General features: G+C 45.0%; 1 protein-coding gene across 1 annotated transcript; it reads right to left on the minus strand.

Moving 5' to 3' along the window:
• Positions 1-706: 706 nt before the first annotated feature.
• Positions 707-16,077, minus strand: LOC133359009 (collagenase 3-like). The gene is made up of 8 exons (XM_061577382.1): positions 15,954-16,077; positions 13,848-13,973; positions 11,896-12,057; positions 8,598-8,936; positions 6,426-6,563; positions 3,936-4,089; positions 3,156-3,259; positions 707-1,663 (listed from the first exon to the last, which is right to left on the minus strand). The coding sequence occupies exons 1-8, from the start codon at positions 16,000-16,002 to the stop codon at positions 1,557-1,559; spliced, it is 1,179 nt and encodes a 392-aa protein (XP_061433366.1). The 5' UTR covers positions 16,003-16,077; the 3' UTR covers positions 707-1,556.
• Between the last annotated feature and the right edge of the window lie 4,932 nt (positions 16,078-21,009).

A 21,009-nucleotide genomic window follows, 5' to 3' on the forward strand; every position in this document is an offset into this window, starting at 1 on the left:
CTTTAAAAACGCAACTGCTTTAAACAATGCCAAATATCCTTTGTGACGGAGTTTCGTTGTCTGAATGAGCTCTTAATAAAAACATTTTTTAATTCACAGCCCTCTGAAATACCACTGCTGGATAAATGACTCAAAATGCCATGTCAGTCCATGGGGGCTGTTTGATCATACTTCACGATGGGTTGACATATCCCTCGTCACTGATGTTACCTTTGACCAGGATACAAACTAAAGTCACTAGGTTCATAATACTGATAGGAACCTCCTGGTTACACCAGCCCACAGGGAATTATTGTGTCCGTCCGTCGTGCAAAGAGGCTGGGTGGGGAGGGGAGGGTGGGGAGGGAGGCGCTGGGTGGGGGGTGGGAGGGGTGGGGCTGGGTGGGGAGGGTGGGGCTGGGTGGGGAGGGGCTGGGTGGGGGGTGGGAGGGGTGGGGCTGGGTGGGGAGGGGCTGGGTGGGGTGGGGAGGGGCTGGGCTGGGTGGGGAAGGGCTGGGTGGGGAGGGGCTGGGTGGGGAGGGTGGGGCTGGGTGGGGGGTGGGTGGGGTGGGGCTGAGTGGGGAGGGGCTGGTCACCCCGCGGTGCCCTTATAAAACTCAACGTTTAACCGACTCACGCCGGCTTGTGCCCACCCTCATAGTCGGGCATATTTGCGGAATACACCACGCCGCCGTTGACCCTGGCCATTGACCGAGCAATCCAACGTTCCTACCAGCTCCCTCCGCACGAATGTGTTATAGTGCATGAACCACTACGCCACTGCTTCCCGTGAATGAGCTCTTGTAAATAAAGGTGATCTCATGAGTGGATATGAGACAATTTGTTTAAGAAGGCCTGCACCACAATTGATAGAGTGTTCAAATCCTCGTGTGACTGGCTTTAGATGGGAGTTATCGAGTGCTCATGCATACTGGCATCGCGGTAACATTATCACCCTCCTACTTTCGAATCACCCTGTGGTGATATCACGAGTGCTAGGCCAGAGCTCCTAAAAGTAACTTTAAAGTATGTTTTTGTCATACGAAGCGTCTTACTTTTTAGTCTGTCACAGCCTAGATGCGCAGTCGTAGCTACTCGATAATAAACGCCTGCGTTCTGGGTCACGCAGTCCTCTTTAAAAACCTGTGTCGTCGTCGATATAATGAACGCCACGTGCGTGCTGAATTAAGCTTTCAAAAAATCTGCAGCGTGCTGCTTTATAAGGCGAGTGTCGCTATATACCACCCTGTACCGTTTGCATGCTGGATTAAGGTTGGCGAGTTCCATGGTTTGTTAGTGTTAGTGTAACCTTTCATGTGCACGCTGGGCTAAGGTTTGTGAGCTCCATAGAGTACGACGTAGGTCGTTCGTGTTATTCTAAAATTCCATATGCATGCTCTGTCATTGATGGTGGGTCATCTATATGTGTACGTGGTTGTGAATGTTGTAAGCCTGCGTGTGCATGCTGAGCAAGCCTCGTTCCTTCAACCACTGCATTTCCCACGCGTCTTGGAACATGAGTTACTGATGAAGCCATTGTCCCCACCCCACCTTCCCCGCCAACCGGCGAGCTCGCTTCAGTCACCGCAACCGAGCCACGAGGTGAGGTTCATAACCTTGTCCAGGCGCCGAGAACTTGTCCACGTGCGGAACACCTGCTGGCCCTTGATGAAGAACGTGAGATCTACGGGGTGATTTACACAGCCAGTGGTCAGATTCATGCCAGCTATCGAGGCATCGCCTCGATTTCCTCATCACAGGGGTGGATGCAATGCGAGGTAGCCAGCTGGCTCAGGGAACTTGTGGCACGAGACACTGAGTGGCACCACTGAGATTCTGGGTTTGAAATCCAGATAATGAAGGTAATCATAAAAGGCAAATGTGCAGCCACACAATACGTGCTCACACCACTTCTCGCGGAATGGCCTTCACTAAAACGAGCCCCCTCCATTGGGTGTATTTGGCCTACTCTTCCTCGCTGGTCAGACCTCTTGGAAGAGATAGGAGTACCCAAAATGTACGCCACCACACGCAAGCTGCAGATCGACTGTGGCATCCCCATTGAAACTGTTGGGTGGACAAAGGCGTGGGGGATGTAAAGAAAGCTGCCCATTATTTCAACTGCCACGCTGAGATTTCTAATCGAACCAGCGACCTCTGGTCTGTAAGTCCGATGAGCTCACTGTAACAACACGATAGCATCCTCCTGCTCATACGATATGAAATAGCAGATGCAAGAAACAATACAAAGGTATAATTCCCTCAGGTTTTCTCTAGGCAGTAAGCCTGTAAATATATATATACCATCACCCACGCACTCCACCACGATTCGTTCAATGAATTGTCTTGTTTCATTGTCATGGTTAAAACAAATTATTGTTTTCCTTGTTTGGAGAGAATCATCATGCAGTTGTCACAATGCTGGCAACTGCCTGATGGTGCTGATTATAACTACCAGCGAAACGTTGAACCTAATTGTTCAATGTTGTGGATTGCTCTCCAACGTACTGGTGTGCTGAAGCAGTAATAACGCTGTATGGAAATTAACAGATACGTGCTTATTATTAGTATGATGGTCATCGTTCTATCCAGTGTTGTGACGTAATGCTTTTAGTTACTGTAATCGTATTACAAGAGCTGGTAGTTGTAATTCTTATTTCTGTAAGTGCTGTTTTCAGCTTTTAATACTATTGTTGTGTTTGGCATAAATAATGTATTGTTTGCTCATTCCCACATTAAAATGGTCCTGTAACTGCCACCACTGCTGATGGTCGTGGCCTATGGTTGGCTTGTAACAGAGCTGGTTGGCTCAATGGGCCCGATCACCAGCTAAATAGAGTCTGAGTCTCTGAAATTCTATTTAACTCTATGACTCTCTGTGAGTCGGTATGTAACTCTATGGCTCTCTATGTAGCTATAGATCTCTGTGTAACTCTGTGGCTCTTTATGTAATGATATATATATATCTATGTAATGGTAGATCTCTATGTATCTCGATGCATCTCTATGTAACTCTATGGAAGTCAATGCACCTCCATACAACTCTATAGATCTATATGTAAATCCTACGGGCAATGGAGTAGCTAAGCAAGCCCCTCTAATGCGATCTGATATCGCTGGAGACATCAGAGGGGAGTGAACTGCTTCTGGGCGTGTCGCGATATTTTGTTCGGTACCGTTATTAGAGACTGCAGCGTCCAGGTCTGGTGGGATCCCCGGCCAGTCTTCATGCAGCTCCCTTGGAAACCCATCGTCCATGCGTTTGGTCACCTCGTTGTAGCTACACAAAAGTAATGGGAATGAATAATTTTTTTTACATAGCACCCTATACACTACGGAGTCTGGAAGCGCTTTACGTAAAATCTCGTTACAAAAAAGTACAACAATAATTGTAATGCCATGGCTTCCTGATCCATTGTCGGATCACTTTTAAAGATGAGGCCCTGGCCATCTTTCAAGATCCTGCATGGACTCCACCCTGCCATATTTCTCCCCCTAATCCGACGCTACTGTGATCCACGCACTCTCTGCTCCAGCAGCCCAAGGCGTTCTGTCAAAGTCCCAGGAAACCTTTGCTCAAAATATCAAGATTGCCCAAAGCTTGGAGAAATAAACCCGAGCAAAAAATAACTATTTTCAAAACATTTTGCTCTGACAGTAATAACCCGTCGATTCCCGTACTGCAAATGAAATACTTGCTGAAGGCAAACGCATGTTTGGATGCATTATTTAATCTATGCATATGAATGGTTTTCATTACTTGTTACACCAATGATATGGAAAATATATTAACTAGACAGTTTATTTATTTTTTGGAAAAGTGCATTTCACACGTAACAAAAACTCAAAACATTTGTTGAATATAATACTGCCCTACAAAGGATAAATGTGCATACGACGCAGTGGCCCTTCCCCATACCAGAGAGCAATCTAAGTGCACTCGTCCGCCCGCTAACCTCCAGTACTGCCGCCCTGTGAACAGGAGCGTGTGGTCCCGTCCTGGCACAGCGGCGTCGACTTTCAAAGTCCCCGGTGGCAGCCCCAGGGAACGTAGATCCCGTGGGGACCCGGTGTCCATCTCGAAGCCCCTCATCGCCCACACGCGCTCACCTGGAGAGGAGACAACAGAGCTTCAGTGAAGGGGACCCAGCAGGGATGTGACGTAATGATTCACTCCCTCCACTGTGATATGCCTTGTCATGATTCGAAGTGACAATTATGTTGGCACCTTCGATTAGCACCATTGGCTTTTCAAACTCAAGTGGTAATCATCTGTGAAATCGATCGTGTTATTGGGGTAAGCAGATTATCGAGTGTAAGCTTGTATGTTTGTATGCATGTACGTATGGACGTGTGTGTGGGAAGTTAAATTATACGTGAATCTGTATCTAAAACGTAACCCTGAATGCACACAATATTGCTAGCATTCTTAAGTTAGGCAGGTTAGAGCCTAGCTAAGTTAGTGGATCAGAGACTACATTGGAGTGCTAGGTGTTATAGGCTTGAGCTGCCAGTTGGCCAGGAGATGTCAGTACAACAATATACTTTATTTTTTAAGCTATCTGTATAGAGTTTTAAATGCTTTCCTCGCTTGTGTTTTTTTTCTTCTGGGTGCTCAGGTTTTCTGCCACATGAACCCACTCAGTGATGGCAGTCGCCACACATCTCAATGTGGAATCTTCCTGAAAAAAAAAAAGAATTGAGACTAAGTGAGGCTTCCCTGATTAAATGAATGTTATTGATATTATTATTGTCATTATACTCTCCGGTTCTTTCGGTAAAGTCACGTAGATAATAGAAGAAAAAATAATAAAAGAACACGACGTTTCGGTCGCAGACACAAGCGTCCGTCATCAGGTGAGAAAGAATGATCTGCTGTTGTGGCTTTATATAGGCACGGGGGGGGGAGGGGTTTGTAGAGTCGTGGCTGCAGGAGTTCACGGGGGGGGGGAGATGGGGGAGGCTTTATTGTAATGATGTTTGGGTCTTTTGGTCCATGTGTTCCGACACGTCCATATCGCATGAGTGACCTGAAGCCTCATTTGGCTTCTCTTTTCACATCCCAGTCACATTTTTAGAAACAGGTGCAATAACCGGCTTTATCCGCCAGGTGACACTCCACTCATTGTGATTGACAACGTAATTTTTTTGTGCCAAGGTTATTTAAAATATAGGTCAAAGGTCATAGGTCACACGTAACTCATCATCAATTTCATAGGTCTGTGGTATCAATCGGCCAGAATGAGCCCTTACTCGACTGACTATAGGAGTTATTACTGTTCATCATACAGTAAGATACAGTAGGATAAGAAATGTTATGATATTATTATCCCCTAAATTTGTAATTGTGTTTAAAAAAAAAGTAATCATCTCATTTTGGGGTATCGATCTACTTCCAGTACAAATCAAGATTGCTAAAAACGTCTTCATCTGTAGTTCATTCAACATACACCTGCCACAGGTCACCTCATTATTGTCACTTTACAACAGGGGTGGGGAACGTCTGGCCCGCGGGCCGTATAAGGCCCACGAAATAATTTGGTTTGGCCCTGCCAAGGCAACCGCAGGTGGGACTCGAAATTGAATCAATCTAGGAGCAAACCTGGAAAAGCAGTTGCGAGTAGCAGCAACATCATCAATACCAGCTAACATCACACGCCTCACCAAAGAGAAGCAATTCCAGCCATCACATTAGGGGTGAGTTCATTAAATATTTGACTAAATATAACAGGCTAATTTTTAAGTTGATAATTTTGTATGTCTCGCGAATGATGTTATAAATATCCAAATGGCCCTTGGCAGAAAAAAGGTTCCCCGCCCCTGCTTTACAATCTATAATGCTTGTAACGCACATGCAGTAAAAAAACGGATGACGTCATATAAACACTATGCCGGCAATTAATCTAAAAACGTTTCACAAGCACTGATTTAATTGGGACTAACAATATATTTCGACCTTTATTGCGGTGATATTTATTGTTATTTCATCGAATGTCAGGAAATATATATAGACATACATCAATACAATAAATAATCAACATACTGCAAAACGGTCGATATGATTATCATAGACTTCATATATTACAATCTGTGTATGCATGTTGAACATCTTTTGCATTGTACGTAGCCAACCGTCCTAATCGTAGGTCGAGCTCCAGCTCTTCTCGGATTCGGAGGCCCAGTGGAGCTGTTGTATGAGCAACCAACAGTGATACTCCGCTAAGGAGGGCAAACTTTGGTGGGCCAAAAGAAGCAGGGATCACTCCAGCAACCCACCTAGTGCGGGCCCTGGTCTATTGTAGTATCGCCATATTACGGTGACCCTTACTCGACTCTGCACGACAAAAATTGCTCCTCAAGGGCTGCGATTGAATGAAAAGGCTGACAGACAAGAGTCCTTGCGCATGTCAGTACGTGTGGGCATCGTGCGTGCGTGCATGACTTACCCGAGAAGAACACGAGCGTGTGGTTCCGTGCGTTCGCGTACAAAGCGTCGATGTGATGTGGCGCTCCGGGCCAATGGGACGACACCAGACCAGGGAGTCCCGCTCCCGTCAGGGATGCTCGACACTCGCCAGAAATACCTGCGGGAGACGCACACAGTGTGTGAGTGAAACATAAAGGGAGTGTGTGTGTGTAGAGTGCGCATAACGTATGGGCGTCGAGCTGAACACAACACCTCCTTATAGGTGATATACTACACAATTGTTGCATAATTAGCTTTTCTCCCTGGTTAAGTGTCGAATGTGCGATTGTCATGAATTTCGTCAAGGAGCGTAAACCATCGTAAAAACTCCGCTCATCCTCGCACAAGGACTTTTGGCTAACCATTTAACAAAGACATTGCATCGCACGCTTTCAGATGCACTTCTGCGGCCGTCTGATATGCTCTTCCTTCCGAACATATTAGGAAGCCACTGGAGCTATGCACTTTGAAATCTAAATTGAAAACTAATTTCAGAGAGAGAGTATGGTATGTTCAGTGACCAACCAAATTACTGGTGGACGAAACCTCGACTTTATCCCTGTATCTTGGCCGGGCTGACTCAGTACTCTGGCCCACTCAGCCACCGAGCTACCTGTTAAACACGTAGGCTTTCGTGACCAGTATTATTCATAATAAAGGTTTTTGGGTTAAAACGCGTTATTTATAAATGTGTTGCAACCCTCCACCTTATGCGGTAAGTGTTATATTGGACAGAACACCAAAGGAACATTACATTCTCCCAAACACAGCTGTCAGCGGTGGCAGAGCATGCTTGCCAACAAGGACATTCAATTGATTTTGATAACGTTGAAGTGTTATGCGGAACTAATTATTACTGGCCAAGATTAGTTAGAGAATCAATTGAAATTGAGAAGAATTAAAATAATTCTAATCGCTGTGATAACTATAGACTCAGCGCAGCCTAGAAGCGTATTATTAAGTAATACACAACACATATTGCAATTCCTTATAGGTGAGTAACATGCTGCTAAGTGGTTGATTACTGATCTATTACATAATTGCATACACCCCCACCTCCGCCTCTGATCTCGAATCCTGATGGGGTTCAACAATGATGACGTCATCCTGCACTATTTAAGACCCGAAGCAGGTGGATGGCTTCACTATTCTGGTAAATCGCCCCAAGATGCTGGATGTAATTTCCAGCGAAACGTCGTACAACTCAAATTGTAAATGTTGTGGATCCACTCTTCAACACACCGTCGGGTGGTGGAGAGTTGCGACACATTTTATAAATAACGCGATCTCACCCAAAAACTTTGATTATGCACCCAGCTACCTCCGTGAACATCTGTTCTTAGTTGCTCTGTTTTTCTTTCATCTTTTCTGCAACCACTTATTTGTTTGTTTATTATGTTTTTTGAGCCAGCCGGCCAGGATTGGGCAAAACTTAGACCAATTTTCGCCCAAACAACTGGAAAGCTACAGACTAAGTGTTTCTGACATTAAAATTAACAATAACATATTTAAGAATCCTAGTTAAGAGACAAAACAACATTTATACTATTAAAAATAATAATTAAACTTTTTTTTCTAAAAATTTCATCAACGGTCCTCATGATATGGGTGGTTTTCCAGCAGCAATTTGCCATGCAGAGCTAGAAGCAAACCAGCCTCTTAAGACATCGGTGCCAAGCAGAGCCAGGACAGGAGTGCAACAATTCTAGATTTGAAGTTTTCGTGACTGCAAGGATTCATACTCTTTGGTTTTTTCGGTAAAGTCACGTAGGTGAAAAGTTAAAATGAATTAAATCACGACGTTTCGGGCGCAACACAAGCGTCCTTCTTCAGGTGGGGACAACTTAGCGAAAGCACACCGCTTAAGTGGTGTGCTTTCGCTTGTGTTGCGCCCGAAACGTCGTGATTTAATTTTTTTTTACTTTTTTACCTACGTGACTTTACCGAAAGAACCAAAGAGTAGGAGTGCAACAATGCGTTAGTCGCTACACTCGAATGCATGACACTGACTTCAGCAGCACCCCGTGGCTTCTGCAGTGGGAGAAAATAAACAGCCGGGCGCCTCCTGAGCTGCGCCGGGCTGGCCCCTGTACTACCCCGCGTAATTCGGTTGCTCCGCCGGATGAGAAATACGAGTGCCACACTCACTCGCCCTGGAAGATGTAGAGCTGTCGATGGATGAAGGAGGCGGCGTCCACACGCAGATTGCCACCGCACAGGCGGGGCGCGCCGGCAAGCGAGTCCATGGGCAGTGGCGAGGAGTCTGCGCCGCCGCTGCTGCTGCTGCTGCAGCTCGCCGCGAGGACGCGTGCCTCGTCAGGGGTGTCACTGGCGGTCGTGGGTTCGTCGTGGTGGGTATGGTCAAGGAGTGCACCGTGAGGAGCATCGCTGGCGATTTCGTGCGATCTGTCGGGGCGTGTGTTGTCGTCGTGAGGTGTGAAGTCGTGCTCCGAGAGTTGTCGTGGTGCCTCCAGGCTGCGGGGAAGGGGACCTGGAGGTTTGGGGAGGGAGGAACCACCAGAGAGGTGGAGGAAAAGAGGTGGTGAGGTGTAGGGAAAGAGAGCACAAAACCCATAGGTGAGATAGAGAGATATCTAACGCCGTACATTGTCAGATTTAGGATTTCAAGGATATTCGAGGAAGGTGAATGGGTATAGGAAACAAGGAAGAGAAACCAAGGCATGAGCGTTGATTTTGTAAAGCTTTCTCGCGTGTGCATGTTTCCTCGGTGGAATTTCACGAGCGTTGGCGATGTCGTGATTTTCAAGGTGTACACTGAGATGACGTCACGCGTGGTGTGTGATGAATTTGGTTTGTTTTGTATGTATGTTGAACTTTTTTTGCAACGTATGTAGGCAACCGTGCTAATCGAAGGTGCGGTTTTCTATTGGACCAGCCCCTCATAGCGACATAATTTTACACTAAAATGTCATTTGCATTGGATCGTCTTTGCGAAAGGTATTGTGTCCCTACCTCCACCGCTACAGAACGAATGCATGAACGGTTTCAACCTGAATTTGTGGAAAGCGTTGAAAATGGATAAAACACATGGGGATACTTGGAAAAAACTTGTTGATATTGTAAACTTTATTTCACGTTATTAGATGATGAGTAAGGTACTGTACATGGATAAATGATAATTATGTACATGAACACATTGTTCCCAAAAATGTAACAAATTTTACCAAAGCAGTATTGAAAATAACACACGTTACAGTAAAATATGAAAGTGGGAGGGTGGCGTGGTGGCTAACGCATTGCGCTATGCACCTGATCCTGAGTTTGATTCCCAGCTATGGCTAACTTCAGTGGCAAGTGATATTTCAGCTGGTTCTGACAACGCCTCCCCCCCCCCCAACCATTTCATTAACCCGCAGCTACCAGCGTGGTGAAGTATGGTGAAACTAGCCCAGCCTCAGCCCCCCCCCCCGCCCCCGATTACCACGCCATAGGAAGGCGGCCTTCATTCACCAGTGGGTTGACATGTAAATGGTACAGGACATTATTTTAGTTTTATCTGCTGTTGCATGAGGGCCTCCCCATAGATGCAGTATGTAACCATACTTCACCAGGCTAATCAGTGCCGGTTGGTGAACTCTAGATTTGAAGTTTTCGGTAAAGTCACGTAGATGGAAAAAAAAAAATTAGTTATTTTAATTTTTTTGATGATTAGTATTTATTTATTTCTTTATCTACGTTACTTTACCAAAAGAACCAAAGAGTAGGGTTGTTGAACATGAGAGGAGTACATAACGAGGGATTTTGTTGCACTGGCCTTGACAGCCCACATCCCTATTGCACCTGCCTCTGACACATGGTGGTGGTTACTCAACTAAGCACTTCAATTCTATCAGGAATTGGGCAATGGCTTGGTATTGCTACGATTCAAGTGTTGCTAAATATAGACAGTAGCTGGTATTGGGCAATGCCAAAATAGTCCTTTGCATTTAAGCAATGCTTTGTCCCAACCATATGAAATAACATTGTCCCAGATGCATCAGCAATGCCAATGCGTTGTATTATATCAAAAGTACTTTAGTGAGCTACATTGTCACTGGGGGACAGGGCATCTATGTTACCCGCACTGACCAGCATGGTGATTCCAAAGAACACAGGATGAGATGTTACTATCCTTTGTGCAAGCACTTCCAAGAGTTCATGAACAGTGAGCCGAGTGAAATTTGGGGAGCGCATCGTCAGTAGTGAACCTTTGGTTCCTAGGGTGTTCTGGCCTTTCATACTATACACCCTCCCCAAAGGCGGCCAGCGACAGGGTGATCAATCCTACGCTTGCGTCCCATTCCCAATTAGTCATAGGAGTTGCCTTGTTGTTGATAGCCAACATCCCATGGTCAAATAATGCCCATGACCCACACAGCAGAGGGAAGGTCCTCAACAAAGCAGTGAGTGGATTGGCAAAAAAGGTAGTGAATGTACATACCTCTGGGATCACAATGCTAATTATGATACAAATTCTTGCCAATGTTGGTACAAACGGTTGTGAATAGGATAGCCTGAAGGTATCTCCAAGCATTATTTCGTTGACTAATACGGCTTCTTACGTTGTGGCCGCAACGTCGTGAGAATTATTTTATGTTTTATTTTTATTATTTTATTATTTCCCTTCTACGTGACTTTACCGAAAGAACCAAGAAGATGAATCCCTGCAGTCACGAAAGCGTTAAATCGAAATTTAATATAAGAGGGTTATACAGAGAGTCGTTAATAATGCTACATGGTGTCACCAACAGACTTCTTCTCTAACCCACACCTGACCGATCAGAATAGGATCACACTAGAGGTCAGAGAGACGACGAGGAGGAGAGATGTTGAGGATAGCGTCACTATGGACGCTTTTTGTAGAATCACAGGATTGCACACGAGGGAGAAGAAGACAAACACAAGCAGGGTTCAACATGGTGACACAGTACAACATCAAGTACCACATTTCTATATATATAAAAAAAAATGTGTAACTCTGTCTAGTAGTGCCTATGGATTCATTTAATTTCTTGAGTGGTTAAAATGAACAAACCATTCAGCTAAATAATACATACCCAAGGGTCTGTTTCATTTCCATAAAATAAATAGCATGTAGAAAATGTCGTGTTTTTTAAGAAAATATTTTACCCGAATCTCTACCGAATGTATTTCTGTCTGATCTGTTCTGTTGTTTTTTAATAATATATCCTCCATTTCGATTGCATATCCAACGTAGCCCATCTGATGCATCTCCTAACTATTCTGTGGCCCACGTTATTCAATAAGGCGCTTAGTGCAAAAAGTTTGAATATGCCTGGACTAAGCCAATGGATCCTTAATTGCTTATCGAGCATGGGAGCATAGACACAGATATATGTCTGATCCTGGACTGTCCCTGGCTGTTCTCATTGCCGGCAGGGCCTGGCTCTAAGTGGTTGGGGAAAATGGGGCACATCGATCACCCTTACCTGTGCCATAGAGAGCCTTGATCCCTGCCTTATCGTCCTCGGAGAGGTAGGGGTGAAGCCGCACGTGGTACGAAGGATTCATGAGGGACCCACGCTCGTTTGAATGTTGCAGTCCAAGTGCATGGCCAAGTTCGTGAGCGGCCACCACACGGAGGTTGTAGCCTAAGGGGTTGGGAGACCAGAACGCGAAAGCTCATTATACACAACGGCAGGGTTCGTCAACTTGTCGCCCACGTGGCCAGATGTGACCCGCGACGACTCGTGGAGTGGCCCACTGAGTTATGGCCCGCTGACAGATAAAGGTACACAGATTTGGTGGTATAAACGATCAATAAGAGCTATAGAGATGACAGAAATGTCGACAAGAGATGAAGATGATTGGGATGAAAGTGAGATAAACAATAGATGCCAGAAATCGAAACAAGAGATATGTTTTTTTTATTTAAAGCTTTCGTGACTGCAGGGATTAATATTATTGGTTCTTTCGGTAAAGTCACGTAGAAGGGAGATAATAAAATAATATAAATATAAAGCAATAAAAATTCTCACGACGTTTCGACTGAAACACAAGCAATGACGTTTCGACTGCAACACAAGCAATGATTGCTTGTGTTGCAGTCGAAACGTCGTGAGAATTTATTTATATTATTTTATTATTTTATTATCTCCCTTCTACGTGACTTTACCGAAAGAACCAAGAATATGAAACAAGAGATATGTTGCCAAATTACATATGACGCCATGAAGCCACGTGACAACACACCATATAACTCCTCTAATCTGTGCCAATCTGGGTGTCGCTATTGGTGGATCTAATCTGTGATACCGATTATAAACTCCTCAAATCCATAGAACCTTTGCAGAATTTAGGAGTTATGTCTTCTTTGCCATTTGACCTGTTTGTAAATGTCTATATAAACTAGTTGTAATCCAACTGTGTTGACAAGCACAAATGAAACAAAAATACGTACATATACGTACGTAAAATAACACTGCCTTAAGAATAAATATAAAATGTGACGTTTTGGGCAATGGTCCTTCATATTTGCTATGATTATGTGCTATCAAGAAGGCCCTTCACCCGAAAGGTCGCCTATTACATACGTTTCCTTTAAAGGCCACAGTGTTATTTACAAATGTGCTGAGTGTTTTATACACAGTATGTTATACAATTTAAATGAAAAGGTATTCAGAATAAGCATTATTTTTTGGCATCCCACATACAATCCACTCCACGTGTCATTAGCAGTGTTGAATTTCAGCCGACACGATGTCGAATGTTATTCAGAGGAATTATTTTGGCACGCCACATCCATTTCGGCAAGTCCGTGCGTCACATTTTTTTTATAACCCTTCCCAAAAATTAGAAGTATAATTGGTGCCATAATAGAAGATTATTACGGACAGGTGTCCCTTGTACTCTAGTGGTAGTGCCTTACAGCAAGCAATATTCCCGACTCAAAACCAATCGAGTTGCGTTCTCTAAACTCACAAGTGAGAAATTAAGCCCCGGGTGTTTTTATTATTATTACACGCTTTTATTATTTGTCATATCCTCAACAAATCTTGTAACTCAATTTTACCCACTTCCCAATGTGCTATCGACTGCAAACTTGGTATACTTATGTCATACTGATGACAATACTATATTCTATCATTAAAAATAAAATAAAATTTAAACAATCTTTTTTATATCTTATGTTTCGGATTGGGTCTAATTGTCCACGCTCAACTGTCGTTGGCTGTGAATCACCACGGCCCCCTTACGTTATGGCAAGCTTCGGGGCCACTTCCTGGAGTCGTGGAGTTTTGCCATTACTCGTACGGTACATTTCATTAAAGCGTTTAATAAAAAAGTATTTTGAAATATTACTTATTTTGGTTCTGATTATACGCCCAATCTTCCGAGGCCCCTATCGCAAGCAGACGTGAACAGCTTCAGCCAGACGCACCAATGAGGCCCACGCTCCACTGTTCTTCGTCATCAAAGTGCAAGTCTCCGCCGAGTCCAGGTGACGGCTCGTAGGCATGCGCTAGCACCCCGTGCGGTCCATCAAACGGGAACTCGTCCCCATGATCTGCACAGAGGCAAACACAATTACTCCCGAGCGAGCATTTAGCAAAGAGATTAAACACATTCCTGCGGAGGGAGCTGGTAGGAACGGTGGGTTGCGCGGTCAATGGCCAGGGTCAACGGCGGCGTGGTGTATTCCGCAAATATGCCCGACTGTGAGGGCGGGCACAAGCCGGCGTGAGTAGGTTAAACGTTGAGTTTTATAAGGGCACCACGGGGTGACCAGCCCCTCCCCACCCAGCCCACCCTCCCCACCCAGCCCCTCCCCACCCTCCCCTCCCCACTCAGCCCCACCCTCCCCACCCAGCCCCTCCCCACCTCCCTTCCCTCTCCACCCCTACCCTCTCCACCCAGCCCCACCCCTCCCATTTTTAGATGCACGACGGACGGACGGACACAATAATCCCCTGTGGGCTGGTGGAACCAGGAGGTTCTTAGCAGTATTAAATTATTAACTTTGTACGGAATTATTGACATCATATTATACCACAATGCCATTAACTACTTCGTAAAACGTTTTGCAAAGCACTAATGTTAATGCATAGCGATTTACTTATAACTTTAATGATTGTATTATTATTTCCTACATGTGTTTGTCAGAGAATGTTTTTTTTACAAAAGTAACCTTAATAACGATTCGATGATACTGTGCAAAACACGGACGACACGAAATCTAGATTTGAAGTTTTAGTGACTGCAGGGATCCATACTCTTTGGTTCTTTCGGTAAAGTCACGTAGGTATAAAATAAATTAAATGACGACGTTTCGATTGCAACACACGCAATCATCATCAGGTAGGAAAACTACAGCAAAAACATTTCTTGCAAAAAATGTTCTTGCTGTGGTTTCCCACCTGATGATGGGTTGCTTGTGTTGCAATCGAAACGTCGTGATTTAATTTATTTTATTTATACTTACGTGACTTTACCGAAAGAACCAAAGAGTACGGACTGACACGATTATTGTGGCACCTTAAATCGTAAGATAAAATATCGTGGCATCTCTGTACGTAGAACTACTTTCGCACCGTAGCCAGTCGTGCTAATCGGAGGTGCGGGGAAAGGACAACAAACTAAACACAAAAAGCAGTTCTAATTAATCCCGTAAAAACAAAGTTTTTCACTCTAAATCCTTTATATGCGTGGCAGGCTAGAGTCCTCTCGTCCTCTGGCTTGAGATGGCTGCCACCTATGGGTCAGATGATTGTCTGCCAGCATTAAGCAATTGGTAATTAAATATTTTAAAAAAATTCCCTAAACAATGTAAATTTTAAAAAAATATTTCACGAAAATTAATTGTCACGCACAACGAGTCGTGTGTGGAAAATGTCAGCTCGATTGGATCACGGGAAGTGGGTTAAAAAACGACCAAAAGATTTGCACGGTCGTAAGCAAGCAAGCACGCAAGCACGCAAACAAGCAAGCAAGCGAACTTAATATAAAGGATTTAAAAATACATAGTTTTCAATTTAGCATCGCCATATCGCAGCAAACAGAGTAAATACTGAAGCTGCAATGGGAAAACAAAGGCGGTTGGGCGTGGTGGTTCGTCACACCATCCTCCCGTGTGCCATTCCATCCAGAATAACTTGGTCATTGTCAACACCTCGGTCTGATCATCTTCACGTTGTGACCTCAGCCAGGCACCCTCTCTCTCCTTTCTCTGATATTCCTTTTCACATTCCCCTTCTTTCCCGATCATCTCCTCTGTCCCCTATTCCTCGTGAGCTCTATGCTTATGTCCCTTTTTTATAGCCTGTGAATACATCAAATGGTCTTCACCACTTTTACTAACGCCAGCGTAACCCGACATTGTATTATTATCGAAAATTCTATAAAAAGTTATCGAAACAACAGCACTTGCTCCAACGGTCTATGTGGCTACAGGGTGGAAGGTTTAGGTGAATGAGCGAAACTCCGTTGGATTCTGCTCGTGGCGACGGGCGCTTGAGATGAATGGCGCGCAGATTGAGGCCGGACTCACAGCGCCGCTCGAAGGAGATCATGATGTCCGCCTCGCCCTCCCGCAGCATTTGGAAAGGTGAGCGTCGACTCCGACCTCCACAAGTTGAACGCCTCCGCCACCGCGTCCTCGGCGCTCTGCTTGCTCATCCCCGACGGGTAGTTCACGAACCTGTCGCGCGGAGACAAACCCCTTGGCAAACGTGCACAGCCTTTTGGGCAAAACGTTGGCACGATGTGCGTGGGCCAACACGAGGCTCTTCAAACATTTCCACCACGGGACGGAGCAAACGAAGCAACCGCCAGGGATCGGCAGATGACTCGGGCCACGTTAACAATTCATAGGCGGACCTACAGCGTTAGGGCAGCGAGCCCAACGCCCCCCCCCCCCCCCGGTGGGTCCCTACATTTTGAGGGTGTAATCACTCCAGATTTGTTATACGATATTTGCTGGAGTCCCCCCCACCCACCGCTTCTTCGGAATCTACTTCGTAATATGGGTTTTTGAATAACAATTTTTTTTAACTAATGAAAAAAAGTCATAGGTGGTGGGGTGGGGGGGTGAGCAAAAGGGGGTAAAAATAAATAAAAAATCGGCAGCCCGTATCGTCTTTTGCTGAGATCGGCAACCTCTGAAAGAGGAAGAGCCATTTTTTAGTATTTTCCTTGGAACAAAATAGTTCGAGAGCCGCATCACACGCAGGGCTACTTGTACACAAACACAGCAGGTATACAGCAAAATAAGAAACAGATTCTGACTTAAATAAAAAAAAATAGGTGATAGAATAATCTGAGTCATTTTAGTTGTTTTTACCCGACCCCCCCCCCCTTAGTTATTCTTTCACAAAACAGTTTGTACATTTTGTCGTCACCAAGACTTTCCATAGTGACCCATTCCCTGCCATATTTAATCAATTATCTTTGAGATAAATTATACTCTTTGGTTCTTTCGGTAAAGTCACGTAGGTATAAAATAAAAGAAATCACGACGTTTCGGGCGCAACACAAGCGTCCGTCATCAGGTGGGAAAGCATGGTCTGCTGCTGAGGAGAATGTTTTAAAAGGTTTAGAAATGGGGTGTAGCTCAAGGGTCCCAAATTTAAAGAAGTGACCATGCTAGTGATGTTAATTGTGAGGAAATAGCATGTAACTGTAAGATAAAGGAGAGCGGCCTCCTCGACGAGGGCCACGGAAGTGGCCTATTTAATGTTAGAGATTAGCATGATGTTAATGTGAGAAATGAGAGGGCACAGAAGTGGCTATGTTAATGTGAGGGATTAGCATGATGTTAATGTGAGAAATTAGAGGGCAAGGAAGTGGCTATGTTAATGTGAGGTATTAGCATGATTTAATGTGAGAAATTAGAGGGCAAGGAAGTGGCTATGTTAATGTGAGGGATTAGACTGATTTATGTGTAAGAATCAGAGGGCACGGAAGTGGCTATGTTAATGTGAGGGATTAGCATGATGTTAACGTGAGAAATTAGAGGGCACCGGAACGTGGTCTATGTAATGTGAGAGATTAGCATGATGTTAATGTGAGAAATTAGAGGACACGGAAGTGGCTATGTTAATGTGAGGGATTAGCATGATGTTAATGTAATAAATTAGAGGGCACGAAAGTGGCTATGTTAATGTCAGAGATTAGCACCATTTTGATTTGAGAAATCATAGGGCACCGAAGTGGCTATGTTAATGTGAGGGATTAGCATGGTGTTAATGTGAGAAATTAGACGGCACGGAAGTGGCTATGTTAATGTGAGGGATTAGCATGGTGTTAATGTGAGAAATTATAGGGCACGGAAGTGGCTATGTTAATGTGAAGGATTAGCATGATGTTAAGGTGAGAAATTAGCATGTAACCGTAAATTATGTTTAACATTGACGGGTTTTTTTGCTTCTTAAAAACGGCTGCCCGCACGGGGCCAGCCAAAGTACTGCAAAAGCGGGGAAGCCAAAGGGTCGCACCGCGGAGCCGAAGGTTTTGCCGACCCCTGGGGTCTATTGCGTGCGGGGCGCGCGAGTCTATAATGATACACGAGACGACTGCGGTTTCACAGGCGAGCGTTCAAATCCCCCCCCCCCCGCCTCGAATTATGCAACGCTTCTTCTTTAGCCACCTCTTTGGCGAGAGCGCCTCTTCATTGAGCAACAGATGTTTTTTTTTTAATCGGTTAAAAAGGATACATCCCTTCATACTCTTAGGGTTTTTTTTCGGTAAAGTCACGTAGGTAAAAATTAAAATTAATAAAAGTAAAATAAAAATCACGACGTTTCGGAGGCAACACAAGCTTCCGTCTTCAGGTGGAACCGTCACAGCACGATTGCTGTATCAAGTGAGAGAAATTAAATCATTTACTAACTCTTGGTGGAAGGATCTTCCGCTCGAGTGTGCTCTGCAGAGCCTCTCTATCGGATATTTTTTAGCACGCCGTTTCACGCTGTCCAGAAGCATTTGAAGAGATCGAAGTAGCCACGGTTAACCCCACCACACGCTACCTGCCGATCGATCGACTGTGGCTGTAACTATTTATACTGGCTGGGTGGACACAGGCATGACGGGGGAGAGGTGGGGGACTGCTGATCATCAACTGCCGCGCCTGGAGATCGAACCACCGACCTCTGTGCTAATCGTTACACCACAGCAGCCATCCGTTGGCTAAGTCGAGTATGCTTAAGCAAATTGGTATCCACAGGGTATATATATGTCAGCAGTAAGAGAATAATAGCAGTAATGATGCCCTTAATTTAGCGAGGGGATCGTCACTGAGTGCTCAGACTCGGTGCACTGGGGAGTTTGACCAGCTGGCGAGTGCTTAGCGTAGTGTGGGGAGGAAACCGGAGAACCCAGAAAAACCCACGCACATGGGAGGATAACATTGCAATGGTCTTCACAGACGGATTCAAGACTCGATGTTCTGTACTACCATCTCATCTGGCCACCTCGCAGCCGAAGCGGCACTCTTCTGACGTGGTCCTGCAAACGCGAAGCGTCTCACCTGTACGTCAGATCTGTCTTGAGCCATTTGTTTCTGGATGGGTATAAGGAGAACGAGTTGGGGTCGGGGACCCCGCAGTAACCGGGCTGGCTCACGGTCAACTCCTCTACCACAAGGCTTGAGTCACCGGTCACAGGGCTGGGCTGAGTGTGGCTCTGCGATTCGTTCGAAGAGCCTTCGCTCCAGAGGTCCCCACTCCAGAGGTCTCTGCGATTGGCGTCTCCATCGTCAAAGCCGAAAGCATTGGAGAGCGACGAGGCCATCTCATGTTCGTCATCGCGCAGCTCGAGGTCAAGTTCTCCAAGCACCTGCATGCGGTGTGGGACATAGGGTATAAGACATCAATTTTTTTTTTATTTCTGCGAATACCATTACTGAGTTTCAAGACTCAATTCAGGAGAGTCCCAGAGCGATACATTATTAAATCGTCTTTACATTCGATATTGAAATACTTTTTCTCGTGATACTGCATTGGCAGTGACAAGTAAGCACAATGAACACGCCCCAAGGTGAGTGATCTCAAAGCATCACCTCTTGTGTGCGCCTCCACTCTTCCACACCTCTCCGCGTCTGGGTTCCATCCACAGACCTCGCCGGCGGCGGCCTCGCCTCTCCTCCCAGCAGCAGCAGGACCAGCGGCAGGAGCAGCAGCAGTCCCCGCTGCTGCTGCAGTAGCAGCAGCACGGAACGACACGTGTTTGGATGCATGCGGCTGAGATAGTGACCGCACGCAGTTGAACGTAAATGATGATGGACTGAGGCTCGATGAACGAAGCACCTTATAATGCTCTGCCCCTCCCCCACCCCCGCCACCACCTCGCCATGCCCCCCCAGCAAACCTGAGTATTGCACAATATTGGCACTATGGTGGCACATGTTTCTCACCTATAAAGTGACAGGCCACAATTTGTATGACACACACGCAAATTATCAGGTTACCATGACATAATGTTTACACGATGCTTTACGATATAAAATTTCTTAGTAAATCTTTTAAAAAGTATTTCACATTTCTTTTAATATCGTTTTACGTTTGCTGTGCTTCTGTTGGTAGGACTAGCGATAAAGTCCCTGAAAGTTAATTCTAGATTTGAAGGCTTTCGTGACTGCAAGGATTCATACTCTTTGGTTTTTCGGTTTAGATCACGTAGGTAAAAATGTAAAAAAAAGTAGTTTTCATTGATTTTATATAATTTTTTACCTACGTAACAATACTGAAAAAAACAAAGAGTATGAATCCTTGAAAGTTGTTTTGCAAATAAAATCCACGCAATATAAGCCTGCTGCCATACGTCGTTATAATCATGACGACTTTACACAATCTGTAACGCTTATATCACACGTGTGTTGTCAATTACAAAATAAACAAATACTGGTGTGTCAACTACGAAAATGATTGCCTTATATAACTACCGAGCGGTCAATCGTTCCGAAAAAAAAATTCCAAAGCAAGAATTATAATGACGAACACAGCCAGTCATTATTTACCACTTACATTTTTCGAGTTCGTAATTTCATCAATCTTTAGTCATTAATTTTTTTTATATACATAAAAAAATCACGGGCAACAATAATCACCGTAACAAAAACGATATTTGTGCGAAACGAACAACAATGTGGGTCCCGTGTTTATTTTGTGATAATGGAAGGCAAAGACGCAGCCGCGCGAAGTTACTTTCACCACCCACTGCTGGCGGAAGGGCGGGCAGCCACTCTCGTCTGCGAGGGTATTTGGCCTACTCTTCCACGCTGGCCGGACGTCTTAGACGAGGTGAGAATGGCGACATTTGATTGTAAACCCATCGATTTATCACGGTTGTACCCATTTCAGTTGATTTCGAGTAAGGCCCATTGAGCTACGACACCATTTTTCAACTGATTCGTATTTATTTTCTTTGGGGCTAACACATTCCTATGGAGGGAGCTGGTAGGAACGTTGGGTTGCTCGGTCAATGGCCAGGGTCAACGGCGGCGTGGTGTATTCCGCAAATATGGCCGACTGTGAGGGCGGGCACAAGCCGGCGTGAGTAGGTTAAACGTTGAGTTTTATAAGGGCACCACGGGGTGACCAGTCCCTCCC

This window comes from Lethenteron reissneri, chromosome 64 (genome assembly GCF_015708825.2).
Source record: "Lethenteron reissneri isolate LAM-NWPU_2019-01 chromosome 64, ASM1570882v1, whole genome shotgun sequence".
NCBI classification, from domain to species: Eukaryota; Metazoa; Chordata; class Hyperoartia; order Petromyzontiformes; family Petromyzontidae; genus Lethenteron; species Lethenteron reissneri.

What these genes read in the sequence shown, in the direction of transcription:
- LOC133359009 (XM_061577382.1), bottom strand. Translation starts at nt 16,002, where the DNA reads ATGCTGCGGGAGGGCGAGGCGGACATCATGATCTCCTTCGAGCGGCGC. An exon ending in GTGGAGCGTGGGCCTCATTG is followed by an intron (nt 12,058 to 13,847) that starts GTGCGTCTGGCT and finishes CCAACCCCTTAG; the next exon opens with GCTACAACCTCCGTGTGGTG. An exon ending in ACAGGGCGGCAGTACTGGAG is followed by an intron (nt 3,260 to 3,935) that starts GTTAGCGGGCGG and finishes ACTTTTGTGTAG; the next exon opens with CTACAACGAGGTGACCAAAC.